General features: G+C 46.5%; 1 protein-coding gene across 2 annotated transcripts in view; it reads left to right on the top strand.

The window, feature by feature from the left end:
• Window positions 1–21,652, top strand: part of ENTR1 (endosome associated trafficking regulator 1) — a 198,973-nt gene that overhangs the window by 137,725 nt on the left and 39,596 nt on the right. For both annotated transcript variants that reach the window (XM_078641910.1, XM_078641911.1), the window contains exon 6: window positions 15,603–15,665. In XM_078641910.1, the coding sequence (XP_078498036.1) occupies window positions 15,603–15,665 (63 nt within the window). The remainder of the gene's footprint in view (window positions 1–15,602; window positions 15,666–21,652) is intronic.

Here is a 21,652-nt window from a genome sequence, read left to right as displayed (position 1 = left end):
AAGTATGTATGTTGTAGTATATGGGTGTAGTGGTCTACCCGACAGGTACAAAGGTTTAATTTGCCCCACCGAGACGAGTAGACTATAACATGACCACCCTTGCTACAAATTATTCCTGATGTATGAGCATCCGCATGCACTGTTTGAGGTTGTTCCCCCTTTTTTTATTTTGGTTAATTAGTGATTTCCTTGGTTAATTAGTGATTTCCTTGGTACATTTGATGTATGGAGTTGACGAAGCACCCACAGCACTCCCCACCAATTAACAGGACTCAGGGAATAATAAGGGAAAAAGACACGGGCAGGCACATAACTATCAAAAGAAATAGGTGGGCTATAACAGATCAGAGCTCCTATGAGATAGATGGGGGTGTGCAGTTGATTAGAAGGTAATTTCTTAACCGCATGCACTATGTGCCATTTACCTAATAAATAAGATGCAATATTTAATTTGTAATACACGGTAAATGTCCAAGCGGGAAGAACCTTGAAAGCCGTACTCAACTTGTTTTATATGTCATTCAATATTTACAGTACGATGTCATGGATGATTGTTTATAAAATGCCAATAAAGATATTTTCAATAAAAAAAGGTGATACAGCTACTAAGTTACGTGACTGCCTGCCTTCTGACATTAACTAGGAGACTCCTCACTTACCATTATTACCTTCACCCGTATCAGTCTGGTCCCCTCTGAGCAGCACAACAAGCTCTAAATATCCCAGCAAACCTATGCAATAAGTATATTGCATGACATTTAAATGAGGAAGAGCTACCATTTGTAGAAGCTCACTTGTCTCTTGAGCTCTCATGGACAAATTACATGGGCAGCGAATAACACAACACCTTATTGAGATGTGAAAAGGACAGTACGCAGCTTGTGACTCCATTGACCCTGGCAATAGTTTCACTCAAAATCAGTTTATAGGACCATGGATGATATGACTGTAGTTCAAGGCTGGTAATCCGCTAAAATGGAGGTGCAATTGTATTGCAAGAAATGGCTTCCCAAGGCTCATCAATCAACAAAAGAAGGGACATGATAGAGTGATATTCAAATCATTAGAAAGGGTGTCGTTACAGGATAAATACAACTGCCCAGCGATCATAGCAAAATTAGGAGATATTACTGAAAATTGACTGCAAGAACAAAAGGGTGGTTTGCACTGCTACCTGCAAACTTAATTCAGATATAAAGAGGGGGAACACGGTCAATAGCTCAGAAATGATCTATGGATTAAAGGATGATAATTAGAATTTTATCAGAGACATCGTTGTAGACTGATTTGGAGTATACAGTACCCCAAAGACCTTGGCAGAATTCATGGGGCATAGAATTCCAGCTGGAAGGATGCAAATGCTTTTGTCTCAATGAGTCCTGACACAATAGAGTTTGTCCGTTCTCCAGTATTGGGGTGTCTTTCATAGATTCACATGCTTGAATATTCCCCGTCGTCTAAGTGGGAGCCCCACGGTAAATAAAATAGCAATAAAACCAATAATATATGTATATAAAAACATAATTACATACATTCCAAAACCATAAATACTTCTAAGTACCAAGGTTAGCATTAACACATAGGAATACATTAGAAGAAAAAGAACACTTTATAGCATATCCATGTCATTATGTTAGTCCAAACTACAGCCAATCAGGCGCAAGCTCCCCTCTAGAACCTTCTCCTCAGAGGCTCAGGCCCTCAGATTTTCTACTGCACGTCATGTGAAGGGAGTCTCCCTGAGTTCTGCTCAGTTTTCTACTTCTTTCTGGATTTCTTCAGTTTTCTGAGATGTCTTCAAGTAAGAAGTCTTTGTTTCGTCCATGTTCTTCTTGTGGGAAGTTGCGGCTCTTCTCAGAGGACCCTCACAAGAAGTGTATTTACTGCCTCTATCCAGAGCATGAGGTAGGAAAATGTAAAATTTGCAGGACATTTTCAACCAAAACCCTTAAGGACAGGGAAGGGCGTCTCCTCCTGTGGTTGCAGAGGTTGAAGGATACGGACTCGCCTCTCTCTGACGCAGAAAGCCTTGCGTCAGGTGTCTAGAGCCGCTTCAAAGCGTAGCAGTGTACAGGAGTTGCCATCTCCTTTCCTGAAGAAGAGGAAGCTTCAACTCCAGAAGGCTCCTCCTGTGTCTCCACCTCCTCCTGCTACGCCTACGCCCTCGAGATCTGACTCTCAGGCGTCCACGGCTCCTTCTGCGCATGTTTTCTCTAAAAAACGTGCCAAATCGTCGACGGGAGCGCCGACAGTCGTTCCAACGACTCAATCTGCCGTCTCCACCTCTCTGACGACGACAGTGACGATGACTTGTGCCAGCGGGTCGTCGACAGCGGCTGCGTGGACGTCTTCAGTGTCGACGATGGTATGTGTGAGCTTCAAATCTGTCTCGTCGATGATTCCAATCTCCTCCTCGACATCAAAATCTTCGTTGATGCTTGCTGTGAAGAAAGCCTCTTCGTCGGCGGGTGCTCCGTCGACGACGGCTCTGTCGACGGTCGTTTCGGCTGTGGTCTTGCCGTCGACTGCTTCGTCAACGGCTTCGTCGACGGTGGTTGGCCCGTCGACGGTGTTATCGTCGTCGACGTCTGGCTTCGCATCTATGCCTCTGGTGCCATTTTCTTCATCCAGTTCTGGGGCTCCTGCTGTTGACCCTCTGTACCAATGTCGACATGTGCCTTTGGACTAGCTTCCGATTTCACGTACACCTCAGCCTCCATCACTTCTTTTTGCCACGGGTTCGTAGCATTACTCTGGTTCTGATGAGGAGGACGATGATAGATTCCGGGCAGCTCGAAGTCCTTCGGAGCTGGTCATTAAATGTCAGGACTATGAGGATGATCAGGAAGATTCTTACTTCCATGAGGAGCAACCTTCTGTTCAGGTTCCCACAGCTCAGATTCCTCTCTCCCTCATTTCTAATCTCCAGTACATGTTTGAGGATTATAATAGACGTTTTCCACCGTCTCACCAGGTGTCACCTCAACCAACGGTGCCTGTGACTACAGCGGCTCCTCTCACTACTACACTGCAAGAACCAACGGCGCCTTCTGCACCATCTGCAACCTCTATTCAAGTCTATGCAACGGTTTATGAGGATGATGACGTTCGCCCAGATCGAGAGGACGGCAAAGTTGATGATGATGGGATCATGGCGGATTGGGATGATTATCAAATCCAGACGTCGTCTCCTCCACCTTCGGCCATTCTGGGGCGCTACGACCGCCACTGTGGTCGGATATGTCTTCTTTTCTCGACCTCATTCCTGAGCCCTCCAGAGCAGAACCTCCTCACGTCACGTGAGTGATATCCACGCCTTTACCATTCAGCCTCCTTTCCTTCAATTCTAATCGGACTGTGTTGTACTTCGCACCAACCCGGCATTCATGCCTAAGGTGCCAACTGACTTTCACCTTAATGAACCAGTGTTCTTAAAGACTTTCTTTGCTAATCCCCAATCCCCGGCGGAACAACGTTTGCATTCTTTGGACGTTAAAAGATGCCTTATATTCTACATTGACAGAACAGCACCTTTTCGTAGGTCTGATCAACTGTTCGTTGCATACGGAAGCATGCGCAAGAGGCGTTCTGTTACCAAGCCAACTATCGCATGTTGGATTTCATCACCAATTTCCTTCTGTCATCAGAAGGCCGTCAAGCCTCTTCAATCTACAGTGAGAGCTCATTCCACCAGGGCGATGTCATCCTCTACTGCCCTGTTTGCTGGTGTGCCGATTCACCAAATATGTTGAGGAGCCACGTGGTCCAGCAGGCACACTTTCACAAAGCACTACTGCCTTGAGACGATCAACGAAGCTGATACAGCAGTGGGCCAAGTGGTGCTTCGCAATCTTTTTAAATAAGGTGAGCCTCTTTGAGGAGGAGGTGTGGCGCCGCGGCCAGGGCGACGACGCTGGAATCTGGGGATCACGGTTCGATCCCCGGCTCCGGCGGCAGGTTAGCCCAGCACCATGTGACTCTGGGCAATAGCTTGCTTAATCTTCCCGACGGCCCCCAGCGCCTAGAGACCCTAACGGGTGATTGTGCGCTGTACAAATGTGGATTATTATTATTTATTATTTCTTTCCTTCCCTCCACCTATATGGTTTCTACTATTATCTGTCTGGCAGCATTATGTCGTTTCATTGCATTTTCATGCTAATGCACTGCGATTTTGTCTTGCGGCCAGTTATTACTGCTCACTATTCTATTCAAGCATGTGAATCTATGAAAGACACCCCAATACTGGAGAAGAACAATTGTTACTTACCTGTAAACGGTGGTTCTCGAGTATTGGTGTCTTTCATAGATTCACATGCGCACCACCCACCTCCCCTCAGAGGCTCGCTTCTCCTTCTGAACTCTTTTGTCACTTTTGTGCTACGAAAATCTGAGGGCCTGAGCCTCTGAGGAGAAGGTTCTAGAGGGGAGCTTGTGCCTGATTGGCTGTAGTTTGGACTAACATATTGACATGGATATGCTATAAAGTGTTCTTTTTCTTCTAATGTATTCCTATGTGTTAATGCTAACCTTGGTACTTAGAAGTATTTATGGTTTTGGAATGTATGTAATTATGTTTTTATATACATATATTATTGGTTTTATTGCTAGTTTATTTACTGTGGGGCTCCCACTTTGACAACGGGGAATATTCAAGCATGTGAATCTATGAAAGACACCAATACTGGAGAACCACCGTTTACAGGTAAGTAACATTTGTTCTTCTCCTTGTCTGTCTTAGGCTCTAGGAGCTTTCTGGCACTATATAAGTAAACAGAGCCAATAAAGATAGCAGCGCACAGATTATAGTACTGCTGCTTAGCCGAGTAAAATTGTCTAAAATGCCATGTGTTCAAATATTTACTTTTACATTTTAATTTGGTTTATAATCACTTAGTTAAATTTCAAAGTAATTATAAGAACGGGTTCTAAACATTTTTTTTGATTCTCCAGGTGCCCCAAAATGTGCTTTTAATATTAAGTGCTAAAATCATATTTATTTCACTGTTACCAATTAAACAATTTTTAGAATGATATGCCTCGATAGCTGTTAATGATGTTTGACAGCTTCAAGTATGTTTTTGTGGGGCTATGACGTCTGATAACACAATGTTGGCTCTGGAGAGGAAAACTTTGGCTCATGCCTGGCCTTAAAATGAGCATTAATGCATTTATAGCTTTTACACAATTTTCATGAAAAATGTCACTTACAACATTATCAGACTTTCTGTTGGGTTTCCAATCTTCTAACTGGGGCACCTGTTCCGCCCCTCATATCTTGGCAATATTCCTTTTTGCGATGGCCAAACCAAACATTCACCATATACGTTCCATACAGAACAGGTCAGTTTTCTCCCAAATATTCAGGAGACACCGTTTCTCTGTCAGGGTGATGGAGGATCCACTTACTTTGCTCAGACAATCAATTACTGCAACCCAAAAGCCCTGTATTTTTGGATATTCCCAAATCGTGTGGTAAAAGGAACCCACTTGGCCATAACCCCGTCTGCAATTGACACTTTTTGTCCTACCCATCTTGAATACTGTAGAGGGATAATACGAACGGTGAAGGATTTCGAATTGTACTAGGTGGAAACCTGAACGTATGGTCAGTCCTCTAGAGGAGGCAATGGCCTCCATCCAGTCCTTGTCTTCGAGACCCCCCCCAAATCGTGTGCCCAGTTATGTCTTATCTTTTTTTGTCTTGGAAGCCTGGTCGGTAGTCTAGGATATGGCGGACGTGGCGGTAGTTCTTAGAATAAAAAGCGATCATGAGTCCTCCTTAACCTACTTAGCACTGAAACTAACTAAGCTTCATCCAGCAACTATAAACTCATAATTGGGGCCACCAGGGATCTATTCAGCTAGTAATAAGAGGACAATTAGGTGCAATCCAGACAGATATGAAAATATTGTACTCAGTCTTATGGGTGCGACAGCACCTCATCTCAATGAAGTGCTAAGGTAGGTTGCTGTGGAAGCTGGGATGCTCTTGAGGTATTTGAAAGAGTAATTAAGGAGGTTGCCTGCTATTTTAGTTCTGAGCGACAATTGAGGAATGAGGTCAAGAGCAAACATGAGGAGTATGATTGCTACAAGGGAGAGTCTGCAGAGAAAGAAATTGAACAGCGCCTTGAAAATGCAGGATAATGGGATAATTGATTACTCTACAAAATGCATACTAAGAAATGAGGGTCGGAACCACCCATTAAGGAAAAAGCTGCATGGAGAGCGGAGAGTTCATAAGCTGTTCAGTGGACTTGTCCTGGAGGTATTAGGGAAGACTAATTGTGTGGAAATAGGAGCGAAGGAGTCGGTGAAATACTTTAGTCAACCATATGCAGTAGAGACTGTCTATGAGAGCATTTAGTAGGCTTGGTTAATAGAACTCAGCACAGAGAGGTATCTAAATTTATGGATATCACTACTGCTGAGGTAGAACAAACAATTGCTTGCAAGAAACCAGGCAAGATCTCTGTCTTCAATATGGTACCAATAGATTTTATAAAAATGTATACTAAAACCTATGGTGCAGTTTTAACACAAGTATTTAATGCACGTGTTTAAAAATGGTTGGTACCCGACTCATTGGAATCCATTATTATTATCCCATTATAAAAAAGTGCACCGATCTAGCAAATTATTGTTTAGTATCACTCCTTGACAGGGCTGGTAAAATGTATGAAAAAGTACTATTACATCACTTACAGAATGTATAGATAGCAATAATATTCTTAGTAACCTACAAGTCTGCTTCTGAAAAGGGACGGGCACTATTGTACAGGCCTGTCTTACTAAGTATTGTCAATACAGAAGTCCAAGAAATCAAAATGAAATGTATCAATTTATCATAGTTTACAATGCACTTTTCGTATCGCGGGTGAATTGAGAGAGTTTTCCACTTTTTATCTGGATATTAGGATAGGCCATTAGTTTTCCAAAGGGAAACATCAGTGTGTTCCCTGAGCCAGTCAATGAGAGCGGTCTTAAGATGCAAGTACAAGTTTGGTAGTGATATGCAGAATGTTAATCCTAAGATTCTTCCCCGAGCTCTTTCCGACCATTCGCCGGTGTATGTTGTGTTTAATATCGGTCGCACTCGGCAACCATTTCGGTGGCGTATGTCGGCTTGGCAATTGATGCAGGACGCCTACCGCGCACATATGACTAGCGTGATTGCCCAGTTTTTCTCTGTGAACGTAGGTACGGTGGACTCCCTGGCAACGCTGTGGGAAGCAATGAAGCCCTCATTGCGTGGCATTGATATATCATGGTGTGCGGCGGCGCGTAGGGAGAAGCGTAGAGATCTGGTGCAGCGGGAGGCGGACCTGGAGGCGTTGGAGCGCAGGGGTCGGGAGAATGACAGTAGAGCAGCTAGACGGCAGCTGGCACTGGCGCTACAGCAATATGCTACGGTATTGCTCAATGAGGCACGACAGGCTTGGTTGGCCACACGCAGTCGCATTTACTAATGGGGTGACCAGTCCTGCAAGATGCTGCATCGCTTGTGTCAAGGCATCATGAATGCCCAGCCGCTGCCCCGGATAGTGTGCCCGGATGGGATACCTATCTTGGAACTGGCCGCGCTGTCTGAAAGCTTTGCTGACTATTACGAGGAGCTGTATGCGCCCCGGGAGAGCCTAGAGGCTGGGGTCGTGCAACGCTTTATTGACGATCTCCCACCGAGGGCTGTCTCAGACGAGATTCGGGATTTGTTAGATCGTCCTTTGACAGATGACGAATTGGCCACGGCGCTCGGTGAACTAAATCCAGGCAAGGCACCGGGACCCAATGGGTTCCCTAGTGAATTCTTCCGGCGCTTTGCGACGCAGCTGAGCGCCTATTTTCGCCCGGTGATAGAAGAAGCGCGCGAGAGCGGCACGCTCCCCCCCCGGACTGGCGGCATGCGGAAGTAGTAGTGTTCCTAAAGCCAGGGAGACCTCCGGAGAGTCACGCGTCATACCGTCCGATCTCCCTGCTCAATACGGAGGCCAAGATCCTGGCTAAGGCCTTGGCCAATAGACTAAAACCATACATCACAGATCTAGTTCACCCGGACCAGGCGGGCTTTATGTCTCAGCGAGCCACTCGCCACAATATTAGGCGAGCCCAAATAGCAATTTCGGCGTGGCGACGAGTTGGGGAGCAGGCGGCCCTGTTCCTGGCGGATATGGATAGGGCGTTTGACTCCCTGAGTTGGACTTATTTGTTTGCCTTGTTGGGGCGCCTAAACCTTGGCCCTCGCTTTCTGGCATATGTGCGGCTCCTATACACAGATCTCACGGCCTCGGTGCGAGTGGGGGGGGAGGGGTGTCCCGTTGCTTCCATATCGGGTGTGGGACGTGGCAGGGCTGCCCCCTTTCTCCGTATCTATTCGCGCTCGCTATGGAACCCCTCGCAGCATGGGTACGTATAGATGCTCAGCTTAAGGGATTTAGGTGGTCGGAGGGTCTAGTGGATAAAATCGCCTTATACGCCGATGACTTATTGTTTTTCCTTACTGACTTGGATCGATCTGGGCTCCGACTCCTGCGTATTTTGCAAATCTTTGGCGAAACCTCTGGCCTCTATATGAATCCCGGGAAATCCACGCTCTGTATACTGGGAGGTTCGCGGACGGTGGGAGCCTGGGCTCGAGAGATCCAGTTGGCCGCTGATGGTGTGAAATATCTGGCCATCTTTCTGTCTGAGGACGCGGTCATAACCCGAGAGCGCAATATTACCCCGGTCTGGGATCGAACTCGCGAAGACTTGAAAGTGTGGTCTAAGATGCCGCTCTCCATCCTTGGCAGATCTGCCATCTTCAAGATGGTGGCGCTCCCGCGCCTGATATACCAACTACAAAATTATCCCTTGATAATCTCGCCCGGTTGGTTCCGGCGCCTAAATTCGGCGCGGAGTGGATTTTTATGGGAGGGGGGAGCTGCGCGGGTGGCTCTGCGGACGTGCTTCCTATCAACATATACTGGGGGATTAGCCACGTCAGATGTCCTGTCGTACTATCAGGCGTCCCACCTCCTAGTGTTAAACGACTGGTGGTATGCGGACAGGGGCGACCCTGCGTATGCCGTTGAGAGGGCCCTGATGGGCACTGCATCCGTTCACACACTCCTATATTCAGCGCCGCTCAGGAGGTCCCTTCTATCACGCAGGTGGTCTTTCGGGTGTGGAGACAGGCCCTGCATAGAATGGGCTGGTGGAATGTTCTTACTCAGGAAACCCCGCTGTGGCGAAATGGCCGGTTGCCCCAGATGGACAACCTAGTGGGCTTCCGGGGATGGGATGCGATTGGCATCTCTACCCTCGGGGACGTCATGTCAGGGTGTGTGCTTAAATCATTTGATAACCTGCGGGAAGAGTTTGGAATGCCTCGTACTCAATTTGTTAAATACCTCCAGTTCCGGCATGCCCTAACCCCGTATACTACGGGATTGGAACGACTCCCTGAGTTTAGTCCGCTAGAAGCTAAAATCTTTATGGGGGAGCTGCCAGATAAAAAACTGTCACGCATATACCAGACTCTTGTGCGACACTGCTCCTCAGACCTGCAGCGGCTTAAAAATGCATGGGAACAGGGCATAGGGGAATTAGACGAGGAAGACTGGGTGGAGGCACTGGAGGAGCCCAGAGGGGCGGCAATATCCACGCGCCTGCGTCTAATCCAATTCCGATACCTGCACCGCACGTTTTATACTAGACAGCGCTTGTGGAGGGCGGGCTTGGTAGCGTGTCCCGACTGTCTTCGGTGCGGGACTGGGGTAGGGACGCTGCTGCACTCGGTCTGGGAATGTAGGGCTCTACGGAGATTCTGGGATGGCGTGTTCCAATGTCTAAATGAGGCTCTGGCCTGGGTGCTGCAGAGAGAGTTTAAGCTGGCCCTGTTACACGTCATGGCTGGGGTAGGGGGCAATAGGTGAAATGAAATGAAATGAAATGAAATTGGGTTTATAGAGCGCATGGCTGCCCTAGAGCGTCCCAGCGCTAAAACAGTTAATAACAGAACACCTGAGGAAGAAACAAAATTAGGGGGCCTTGGGGAAAAGAAAGGTTTTAAGTGATTTTCTAAACTTCAAGTAGGAGGCTTCCTTCCGTAGGTCCCTGGGCAGGGCATTCCACTTTTTTGCTGCATTCAGCGAGAACCGACGACCTCCAGTGCGGGCTTTCCTCACTCTAGGTGTTATGGCCAGGTTTTCTCCGTCAGATCGAAGGGCCCGAGTCGATTTATAAGGGCAGATCTATCCCCTAAGGGCTGGAGGGCCATTACCTTGGAGGGATTTGTAGGCAATACATAGTGACTTGAAGGAGATTCGCTCCTGGATTGGGAGCCAATGTAGAGCTCTGAGCAAGGGTTTAGCTGAAGCCCATCTGGGAGCTCCCATAAGGAGCCTAGCTGCGGCGTTCTGTACTCGCTGTAAGATGTTGATCGAGGCCTGAGGCGCCGCCAGAAGAAGGGCGTTGCCATAGTCTAGTCTGGCCAAAATTAGGCCCTGAATTAGAAGTTTTCTCGATTCGAAAGGAAGAAGGGGGAGGACCTTCCTTGCAGCCCGCAGTAATCCAAAGCATCCTCCTGCCACCTTCTGTGCATGGGTCTTGAATGTAAGTTGGGGTTCAAACCAAACCCCGAGGCTTTTAACTTTCTCCTTTGGGGATGGTAAGTCCCCCATACAAGGAGGCCAATGATCAGAGGACAAGGATGGGAGTGGGTGGCCCATAACCATAATCTCGGTCTTAGCTCCATTGAGTTTGAGTTTGGAGTCAGTCATCCATGAGAAGATAGCTGTTAGGCATCTTGATAGGTCGGATGGGTGTCCCCTTTGTTGTGACAGCGAGACGATAAGTTGAGTGTCGTCTGCGTAACTAATAGATTTGATCCCGAAGAGGGCTACTGCCTCCTCTAACGGGGCCATATAGACATTGAACAGTGTGGGGCTCAGGGAGGAGCCCTGAGGCACCCCACACTGAAGGGGAATGGGTTTAGACATCGAGCCATTTTCCCAGATCCTAAACGATTTTCTCTCGAGGAAGGACTCCAGCCATCTGAGGGCTGACCCCGTGATGCCCAATTTGGCGAGGCGCTGGACCAAGGTTGGATGGTCAACGGTGTCAAATGCAGCGCTTAGATCCAGGAGGATCAGGGCTGCTGATCCCCCTGAATCTAAGATGCATCTTGCCTCTTCAGTAGCAACTAGAAGGGCAGTATCTGTGCTCTGACCTGGGCGAAAACCCGTTTGGGAGTCACTCAGGAGGCCGTTCTTTTCCAGATATTCTGAGAGCTGCCTGTTCACCACCTTCTCAGCCACTTTGCCCATTCCTGGAAGCAAGGAGATTGGACGGAAGTTGGCCATGTCTGAGGGGTCTAGGCCTGGTTTCTTAAGGAGTGTTTTGATTTTAGCTTGCTTCCAGCTTGGGGGGGACTATGCCTGTGGCGAATGAGGCGTTTAACAGCTCTGTGGCCGTAAATGAAATCGTGCTCAAAATTTGTTTGAGGATGTGCATAGGGGCTGGGTCGGATGGAGAGCCACTTTTTATAATGGCTAGCGTGTTACAGAAGTCTTCCCTAGTGATGGCGCTAAAGGCCTTGAGTTGGGGGCTGGGAGAAACGGGGGGAAGGGCTTCTCTCAATAGTATAGTGGGCATTTGGGGGAGGCTATCCAGAATTTTTTGTATTTTGCTATCAAAGAACTCCGCTAGCTGGTCACATCTTAATTCGGGGTCCTTATGTATAGTTATAGGAGCTGGAATTTTGAGCAACTGTTTGACAATTTTAAACGTTTCCCTGGAGGAGTTAGCTGATGTTTTGATTTTCTCCTTAAAGAAATCTGCCTTAGATTTCTGCCGTGCAGCTTTGTAGAGTCTCAGAGCGGCCTGGTAGGAGGTTTTGCTGAAAGTTGACCAATCTTTCCTCCACTTACGTTCTGATTTTTTGCAGGCTTTTCTGAGATCTCTCAATTCAGTCGTAAACCAGGGGGATTTGAAGGTACTGCTCTTTTTTTATTTTTTATTTAAGAGGAAGAACCGTGTCCAGGGAAATGGTAAGCCAATTATTGAAGTTTTCATCCGCCAGCAGTACATCAGGTTCTGTATCAGGAGTAGATTGTTCAAGGGCAAGGGTGAGGTCTTCCACCGATAACCTCGGCCAGTCTCTCTGAAGTATACGGGGACGGATGGCCCGGTCTGTTTCAGGGTGGATTTCCCAGGAAAAAGGGACTAAGAAATGGTCGGTCCAAGGTAGGGGCAGAGGAGATTGAGCTCTCAGCTGGTGAATATTTGAAAAAATGGGGTCTAACAAATGGCCTTTATTATGGGTAGATTCCCTATTTATGAGATCTAATTCAAAGGCTTTGAGATTTGAAATAAGATCAGCCGCTATTTTATCGTTGGGATCGTCTAAGTGCAGGTTCAGATCTCCCAAAACCAAGAAGTTGGAGGCCCGAACTGCTGCTGCTAAGGTAGTTTCTAAAAGGGAATCTAAGAATTGTTTTAGGTTACCCGGCGGGCGGTAAATGAGGAATCCCGAGAGGGAGGATGTAGGTGTCAATTGAATATTGAAACCCGTACTCTCCGTATCTAAGATTCCGCTTTCCTCAAATCTACAGGTCAGAGATTCTCTGTAGATTATAGCAAGACCCCCCCCTTTCCCCTCGTCGCGGTTAAGAGTCTGAATATTAAAACCGCAAGGTAGGGCAGAAATGGTATCGAAATCTGTATAAGGGGTTAACCATGTTTCCGTGAGGAAAAGCAGATCGAGGTTGCTGTCTTCGATCAACAGGTTGATCTCTACCGCATGTTTTGGCAGAGATCTACAGTTAAGTAACGCCATCCTCAGGACTCGGCTGGTTTTCTTGCCGTTGGTCCCCACGGATCCAGGATCGGGGCAGGACCGACAGCGGCAGAACGGGGCCACCGTCCAGTCCCGTTGAAGGCACCCTGGATCCCCGTGGTTTCGTAGCGCCAGCAATTGATCCCTTGTGAGAACAGCTGGTCCCTGCCGTAAAATGGACATAGAGGCTGGCCCTAGGCCCGTTCTGGCCCGGACGGGTCCAGACGGGCTTGTCTCTGGTGCGCCATCGGCGCGCCCGGTGCGCCCGCCCGCTGCGCGGACGGGGAATGACCTCCATTTTCATAGCACCCGGGTCGTGAATCGCCCGGCCGCTAGAGCGCTGACCCTACTTTCTCCCTAAGATGGCGGCCAAAGTCGTCGCCCTTCGGGAGCCCCTGTCGATCCGAGTCTGGCCCTGAATCGGCCCTCGGAGAGCTGGGCGCACAGGGATTAGGCGTCCCAAGTGGGGAGGTAAGGCTGTGCAAAATGAGCAACTAAAATGCAATTTTTCTAAAGACAAAGTGAACACACAACAGTGTTAAAAACAGTTGTTAAAAAGTAATTTTTTAATAAGGGTCGGGTGCCTAACTCCCGGCTTTCCGCCTCAGGAGCGCTCTGAAATAATTGTGGTATAGTGGGTCTCCTCGCTCTGATGTGTTCCTTTTATGCGCCCGGGCCGTGAATCGCCCGGCCGCTAGAGCGCTGACCCTACTTTCTCCCTAAGATGGCGGCCAAAGTCGTCGCCCTTCGGGAGCCCCTGTCGATCCGAGTCTGGCCCTGAATCGGCCCTCGGAGAGCTGGGCGCACAGGGATTAGGCGTCCCAAGTGGGGAGGTAAGGCTGTGCAAAATGAGCAACCAAAATGCAATTTTTCTAAAGACAAAGTGAACACACAACAGTGTCAAAAACAGTTGTTTAAAAGTAATTTTTTAATAAGGGTCGGGTGCCTAACTCCCGGCTTTCCGCCTCAGGAGCGCTCTGAAATAATTGTGGTATAGCGCCACTTGCTTTTATTGGGTCTAACGCTGGCAAAGAGAGATATTGCACAGTCATGGAAGGCGCCCCGAGCACCATCGCTTCTGGCCTGGAAGCGTGGGATGGAATTCTGTATGGGGATGGAACAACCGATATTCCTTGCGAGGGGCTGCCCTCGAAAGCACTACAAAATTTGGAAAAGGTGGGCGGACTATCGTGGACTTGAGCTGGATCCGCCGCCTGAAGACAATGCCCTCCAGCCCCCTTGACAGATTGATAGCCATGAGGACAATGATGGCGCTTTGGTGTGTATGGAGTACATTCTCTTGCTAGGCATGTTACAGGTAGAGCAGGCAACGGCGCGCGCGGGGGGGGGTGGGTCTTGAGGGTGGGCGGGCTTTCCTAATTGTGTTATTCTTTTTGTAACTACGCTTCATTACATAAAAATGACTGTAATTGATATTGGGGGACTTGATTATGGCGGTTGTCTCTGGATGGCAGAGCATTGCATAACATGTGCTTCGTTCGCAGTCAATAGAAGCTCTATGTGTGACACACTCTTGGTAGGTATGCTCCAGCCAAGATGAATTTCGAGTTTGACCATTACTTGGCCATTTACACTAGATTACATTACGTGTCCCTGGAACTGTTGCACCCATTCTATAAGATTTATCCTACCAATATGGGCTTATACAACACAATTCAATCCAGATGAGAGCAACAAATGGAACTGCCTTTGTCACTTGGAGCTAACTGAGACAACCATGCACTTTGTTTAGTTAAAAGAAAAGCCACTGGCACCAAGCTATACCCAGCTACTGTGCCCATAACTAGGGTGAAACCGGTCCTAGGTTGCGTGTGTTCCGGTTGAGGAAGGATCTGACTTGATAGTTCAGGTTGGAATGTTCTCATGAGGAGCAGGGTCAGGCCCGATTTGTGTACGGCTAGGTCCAGACTGAGGTGGCATGGTGAGCGAAAGAACGTTGGGTTGGGGTGCTACCCCGAGCTATTGCCAGGGGTTAGAATTATTTCATGTAGCCTCCCCTCACCTTTTGTGTATTACTGGTACAAAAATTAGCAGGCTGTGTAGTCAAAAGTTAGTACCCCTTTTTATGGCATGTTTCATACAGAAGTGTCGAGAAGCTATCACATTATGCCATAGATCTAGTTCTGCTATGTCCGGCCTATGGTATTGCATTAATGTTGTGCTTGATATGTTACACTTGGGTCAGCGCAAGATGCTGCTTAATATTGTGCCAGTTTTGCCTCTTGGCTGTTCAGTTTTTCTACAGCAATGTAAATTATTATTGTTGCCATATCTGTGATTGTTTTCAACTGTTACTTTTATATGGTGACTTTTGTATGTCTTGTAGCCGAAGTTATAAACATAAACGTTCGTAGAGGAGTCAAATAAGTAATCATTACAGACTGGATAATCTGAAATTGGGATAACTCATCCTTATTCCTCGTCTTTCTCTTTGCCTTTTAATGTTCATGGGTTAAAAGTACCAAATCATTCCCGTACAATTCTTCCCGCTGTAGGTGTTTGTCATTTCTTGTATATTTCTCACAGGAATTGACAAGGGAGAATTTTATATCTTAATTGTTCATATTCTTCATGTTAACCAGAGCTTTCTTGAATAATTAAAGTTTGTTTGGGATAAAGCAATTGAGTAAATATGGAATGAAAATAGATGTAAGGTATCCCTGCATTCTGTATGTCATTTACAACCACTTTGATATTCTAATCAACGTAGGTAAGCAATAGTATAACATAAGCTAACAATTTTAATGTTTTTATATTTCAGATGAGAGCTAAGGTGGCAGAAGGCATTGCTGTCACATTAAAGGAGGAAATTGTACAACTACAGGTATATTCATCTAAAATCTTTTTTCAAACCAATCTAAGCTTGTAGCATATTTTGAAAATTGTTCCAGACATGTTTGTGTGTGATGGTCCAAACAAGATATTCCCACCATGAGGGGCATTACACTGACATATACTCTACCTGTACCCCTTTTTGTGCTTGCTTTTAAGCCTTTGCCTTGCTAACTATCTGTAACTGCACATAGTTTCTAAAAGTTATGGCCTAAGCATAGCAATGTGCAACAAGTAGTTCACCTGTAATTAAAGTAAGTATACTACACTGCATTCTGTGAGACATGAGTATTTCATCTGGTAACGTAAAGATGGTTTCGGGAAATAATGAAGATGTTATTTGTACTCACAAGTCCTGTTTTAAACCATATGCTTTCATGTGGTTATGTTTCATATTTTTCGATTAACATTTTCCATACACCTGATTTGTCATAGTATTTTAATATAGTTAGCCTTTTTCTGACAGATTCCTACATTTTGAATGTAAATGTAGTTGGTCGGGATTACAGTTTTATCAGGTGGGAAATTCAGGATTATATATATATTTCTTTGAATGCAGAACAGTTAAGACATTCAGAAGACATCTGTGGGGAGGATTTCCTTTTTTTTTTCTTTGTTGGTTTTCCAGAAATTAGATATGATTACTTAGACACTGATAACACTCCCTTACCCCTCTACACAGGAGTCTCAAAGGTTAAGTTAAGGTCTAACAGGGTGTGAGATCTACCCTAAATCAATGGGTCTCTGGCTCTACAAACACGTGGTTCCCTGCCTCATGTTGAGGTGAAGGAATCTCCAGCTTTCCAGTGGCTGAGCCTCAGCTGGTTGTGCATCGAAAAGCTTTAACTAGTAACCCATCTGCCACAGAGCCACTAGTGTATGAACATTAGACGACCCACCCTTATTCAGCTTTCAGACAGTAGTTCATGTCCATGTTATCTCGTTTTACAATGGAAATGTTGCGATTTTATAACTACCAAGATCAGCAGTGAAAAGCACAAATTGATTGAGATTGAGTAGCAACAGTTGACGGCCTTGAACCACCTTCTGAAGTAGTTAGTCATTTTGGAAGCCATATGACCCTCTGCTAAAACCATCTATGAGAATCTGTTTGTCCCAAAACATTCACCAGTTTCTGATATACTGATTTTGTGTGTTGTTGTTTATCTTTAATGCAGCAATGCCTTGTTGTGACAACAGTTGATGGTTGCCTGTCAACCTTCTCATTCTTTTTACGTCTACCTTCTCAACCATCTTTGTTCTAGTCAACTGTTGTGATGTAATTTCTAAAAGTTCCAACCCATGTGTGTCCGCCAACACTATTTCTAACCCCTCAGTGTGACCAGGTTCTCACATACCTGCTCCCCATTCGAGCCAATTCACATCTGCCCACTCTGATTGCTTATATTATAGATCGTTTTCCTCATAGCGATAACTTTAGCTTATCATGTGAGTCAGCTGCCAGCACTCTCTGTCCAGCAACCAGATGCCACCTTCTTTCTGGACAACGTAGCGTTAAGCACCAAAGCAGCGTTCCACCTGAAAGTTGTCTCACCTTTCCACATTCAGCAGGAGGGACAGGGAGAAAAAACGTTCAGCATAAACATTTGTATCTAGTAGACCAAAGAGTATTCAAGTTCTTATTTATACTTTGTAGCAAGTACAAATAGGTTCCCTAGAGGAAGTCCAGGTCGGGGGGAAAATCTTTGTAATTCGGAGCAACAGTTCTTACCCACCAAACTTGGTAGCATGCTTCATCATTGGGCGGGTCCTTGTTGGGCCAGTGCTGCAGTGCCCACTGGGTCCCTCAAGGGGGCTCTTTGCCAGAGTTCTTTTGCTTAGAATGCCGTAGAAGATGTATGATGACGATATTTTATAGGTGTAAATTGGCATACATGTGTGTTCAGTCAAAATTAACAGGATTTCTCTGGAGGGAGGTGGGTTTATATAGCGCGAACTAGACCCGCAGCTGGTGCTTTACATGAGCACCAGCTGCGTTACAGACTGACATATTCTTTTTTGTTAGGCACGGGGAGATTAAGCGATTTGCCCAGAATCACAGGATGTTGACCATCTCTGCCGAGACTCGAACCCGGTTCCCCAGCTTTGAGGTCGACTGCTCTAGCCTTTAGGCTACATCCTCACCACCTTACTAGTTTATTACTGTGCTAATCCTTTTTAAGGGCTAAAGACAAGGTGGAACATGAAGGAAAATAATGTTCCTTCTTCTAAGAATGTGGTAGTTTTAAAGATGTGGTGTATATGTTTCTTGGCATTGGTAAAGTCAAAGTGATCAATGGCAATTCGGCAGGACGTGGTGAATCTTACTCTACACTAGGTTGAGACTGAGATTCATAAGTAGTTAAGTGCCCAAGCCTACCAACAACCAATACGGTGTGGAGGGGAAAAAGGTACCTCTAGCACATTGTAGATATACTTTAATTAAAAGCCTTTACCTTTCCGGAAGCACCCCCGTTTGGAGGAGGGTTCGACTTACACGAAGACTACTTATATAGCAGGGTACAGAAAAGGAATGGTCTAACACAGCCTGGATCCCTTGAAATGTGGAAATTGTTCTCCGGCTAGAAGTCTGTATCACTGGATAGATCCCTGCAGTATGATGCAAGTTATTTTCCATTTAAAATAAATCCGGAATTGCCAAATAACACAACTTTCTGGGATGGATGCATACTGCCTAAGAACCATGAGATATTCCCCACATATGCACCGGTTTTTAATCTTAAATATAGCTGGTCCTGATGAAGGTGGATTCAATTAATAAGCTCTACCGAAATGTACATTGACTTGATGTCATAAGATCCCAACCTACAACACAACAACGGCTAAACCTGAAGTTATCCCCCCATTATATCTATCAGTGTATGTAATACGTGGTTAGGATGGTTATGAATTGGATTGGTATTTGAATTTGTCTCTTAGTGTGTAAGGAGAGCGTGGACATTGTGTGGCTGTTGGTTGGGGACAGATCAAGACACATGAAAATAATTATCTTTGTATAATTGTATAGTTTCCATTTTTTAAAGGCTGTTGTTTGATACAAAAGTAATGTATTACATTGTAAAATAATTGTGTATTTTGTACTGATGAAAATTGTGTGTGCAGAAAGGTTTTTCATATAACAGATATGTCTAAAATGATTGCAAAAAAACGAAAAAATTAAAGAAATTGTATAATCTGTATGTATTAAGTCAAATCATGGTTAGGTCAAAAAGCTTAGATAAGCAATCAGTGAAGAAATACAGCCCTTGTGGGATTCAGTTTTCATATATTGTGATTAAAAGCCTTTGTCTTAAAACAGATTAGGCCCCTTAGGTATTGTATTGCGGAATCTCAGTGAACCACTAAATCAGTTGTTTGATCACCAGCACGGCCACTGCCGTCTGACCAATCCTGTCACCGCAATCCTGGACCTCCAGGAACATATCTACATTGTGTTAGAGGTACTTTCTTCCCACTCAGTATTGGTGGATGCTAGACTTGGGCACTTTACTGTTTATGAATCGCAGTATCAACCTAGTGTGGATTAGGATTCACCCGGTCCTGAGGAATTACCTTCGATCACTTTGACTTTACGAAGCGCAAGAAACGTGTTGACCACATCTTTAGAACGACCATATTCTTAGATTAAGAAGGAACATTATTTTCCTTCATGTTCCACCTTGATTTCATCCCTTAACAAGGACTACCAAAATAATAAACTAGTGAGGTGGAGGACCCTAGTTATTTTTAGTTTAACACTCACATCTACACCAATCTACACCTATAAAATATCTTCATCATTAGTCTTCAACAGCAAACTAAGCAAAATAACTCCTGCAAAGAGCCCCCCTTGAAGTGCCTGTTGGACATTGCAATACCAGCCCAACGAGTAGCTGCCCGATGATGTGCATGCCACCAAGTTTGGTGGGTGGGGGCTCTTGCTCTGAATTATAAATATTTTCCACGACCTTTTTTCCTCTGGGGATGCGAATTGTGCTTACCCCAAGGTATTAATAGGCAGTGCATACTTATTTGACTAGTCTTATTACTCTGCCAGCTTTCTTCATCCCTCCTCACCCATCTAAGGAGGAAAGGACAGTCTGTTACCCTAACAGCTTTCTACTACCTTCTTCACCCATCTAAGGAGGAAGAAAGACTTTATCGTCTACACCTAAAGAGAGCTCTCCACCTTTTTTTAAAAGCATATTTAATTGCCATTTCTCTTGGTTACACAAATGCAGACAAGATACTAACATTGTTTCTGTAGTAGGGGATCTCTGTGTATAGTCATAATCTAGTGAATAGTCCCGCCCATGTGCGAGGACCCCGGCAATCAAAAATAATCTCTTAAGTTGTCAAAAAATTGCAGAACTGCAAAGACACTTAAGAGAGAATTTAAAGACAAATAATGCAGCCTATATCCACAGGCTACACTGTCCAGTACTTCAACTAGAAATTCCACCAAAAAAATCCACAAACAGCAAAGCCTGTCCAGATTTCCCTTGCTTTAACAGCAAACCCCCTCTGGAATGATAGAGAGGAAGGCATGGACAGACAAGCCCCATAGGCTGCCATTATGTGGCTTAAATAGGGTACTGTGCCTTTAAGAGAAATTTCCAGAACTTCTCCCAGTATCCCAGAATGCATAGCAGGTCCCTCTCACTTTCAGTTCTTTATTCCGGCTCCTGCTTACAGGACCCTGTGCATTGAGCTCTCCCTTTTTCAAGGGTTTATTGGAGTTTTGTACACTTTTTGGTTTTAAAAGTGTTCTCATTTGATTCTTGGTGTTTCCTTTTCACTTCTGTGTGTTTGTTCAGGCTTTTAGGGATCTAAAATGCCTGCTTTATTCGACAAGTGCCCAGCATGTGGAAGGAATAAGGCCAAGACTGATCCACACGACGTCTGCATTCTTTGCCTCCCTGAAGAACATGTCCCTGAAGATTGTGACATCTGCCAGACCTTTTCTACAAGGACCCTGAGGGAAAGGCTGAAAATTAGGCTCCAAGGCCTGGAAGAGAGGCGACTGCAGGTGGGTCTGGGCAGGCTGGGAAGGCTCCCTCTGCCCCTTCTGAGGCCTCTGGGGGGCTCCCCGGAGGCAGGAAGACCAGCAAAAGGTCCCGGTCTCCGTCAACGTCAATAGCATCTACGACGACGTCGAGAGGGATGACGACGGTGTGTTCCCCTTCTCCCCGGGGCTCCGGGTCAAGACAGCGTAGAAGATCGACGTCGAGAGGCCTGGCTAGGCCCCCGTCGAGGTCACCGCCGACGACGTCATCGAAGTCGAGGCATCGCCGTCGACGAAGGCACCGGCGCTCGCCGTCGAAGCGACACCGCCGGTCGCCGTCGACCAGTTCGACGTCGGGGGGGATCCTCGGCGTCGAGGACCGTGAGGAAACGGTCATCGAGGAGGAAGAGTCGACGCTCGCCGTCGAGGTCTGACCGCTCGTCGTCGAGGGGGCGACGTTGGTCGTCGAGGAAGAAACACTCGACGTCGAGGAGACTGCGTTCGACCCCAGAGTTGAGGGATCGCCGTTCCACGCCTGAAAAACGACGCTCGACGTCGAGCAGGAAGAGATCAGCGTCTCCGAGGATCTCAACCTCCTCTAAGAGGCGCAGGAGGGATTCTGGCGCCAAAAGTCACGCTGGATCTGGTGAAGGACGTCTGAGGCGTCGCTCACGCTCTGGAGGGTCTGGTTCACAGGCCCCTCCCTCGAAGAAGTCAACGGGCACGGTGTACTCGGTGGTATATACACCGCCAAGGCCTGCGACCCCTCCACCTCTACCGAAGGAGGCTCCTCCGGCTAATCCGCCGCTCCCCTCCCTTCCTCCGCTGCCTCCTGCGGGGCAGCCTCCGCCGCCGGTCCCTCCTCATAGGCCACCGAGGTCGGTGTCGCTGCCTCTGCTTCCGACACCTCCTAAGGGTACGCCTACTCCGAAGCCCCAGGATAGGCCACGGAAGACGCCTCCACGGAAACCCGT

This window comes from Lissotriton helveticus, chromosome 5_1, assembly GCF_964261635.1.
Source record: "Lissotriton helveticus chromosome 5_1, aLisHel1.1, whole genome shotgun sequence".
Taxonomy (NCBI): Eukaryota; Metazoa; Chordata; class Amphibia; order Caudata; family Salamandridae; genus Lissotriton; species Lissotriton helveticus.
This window is presented reverse-complemented; position numbering and strand designations above follow the sequence as displayed.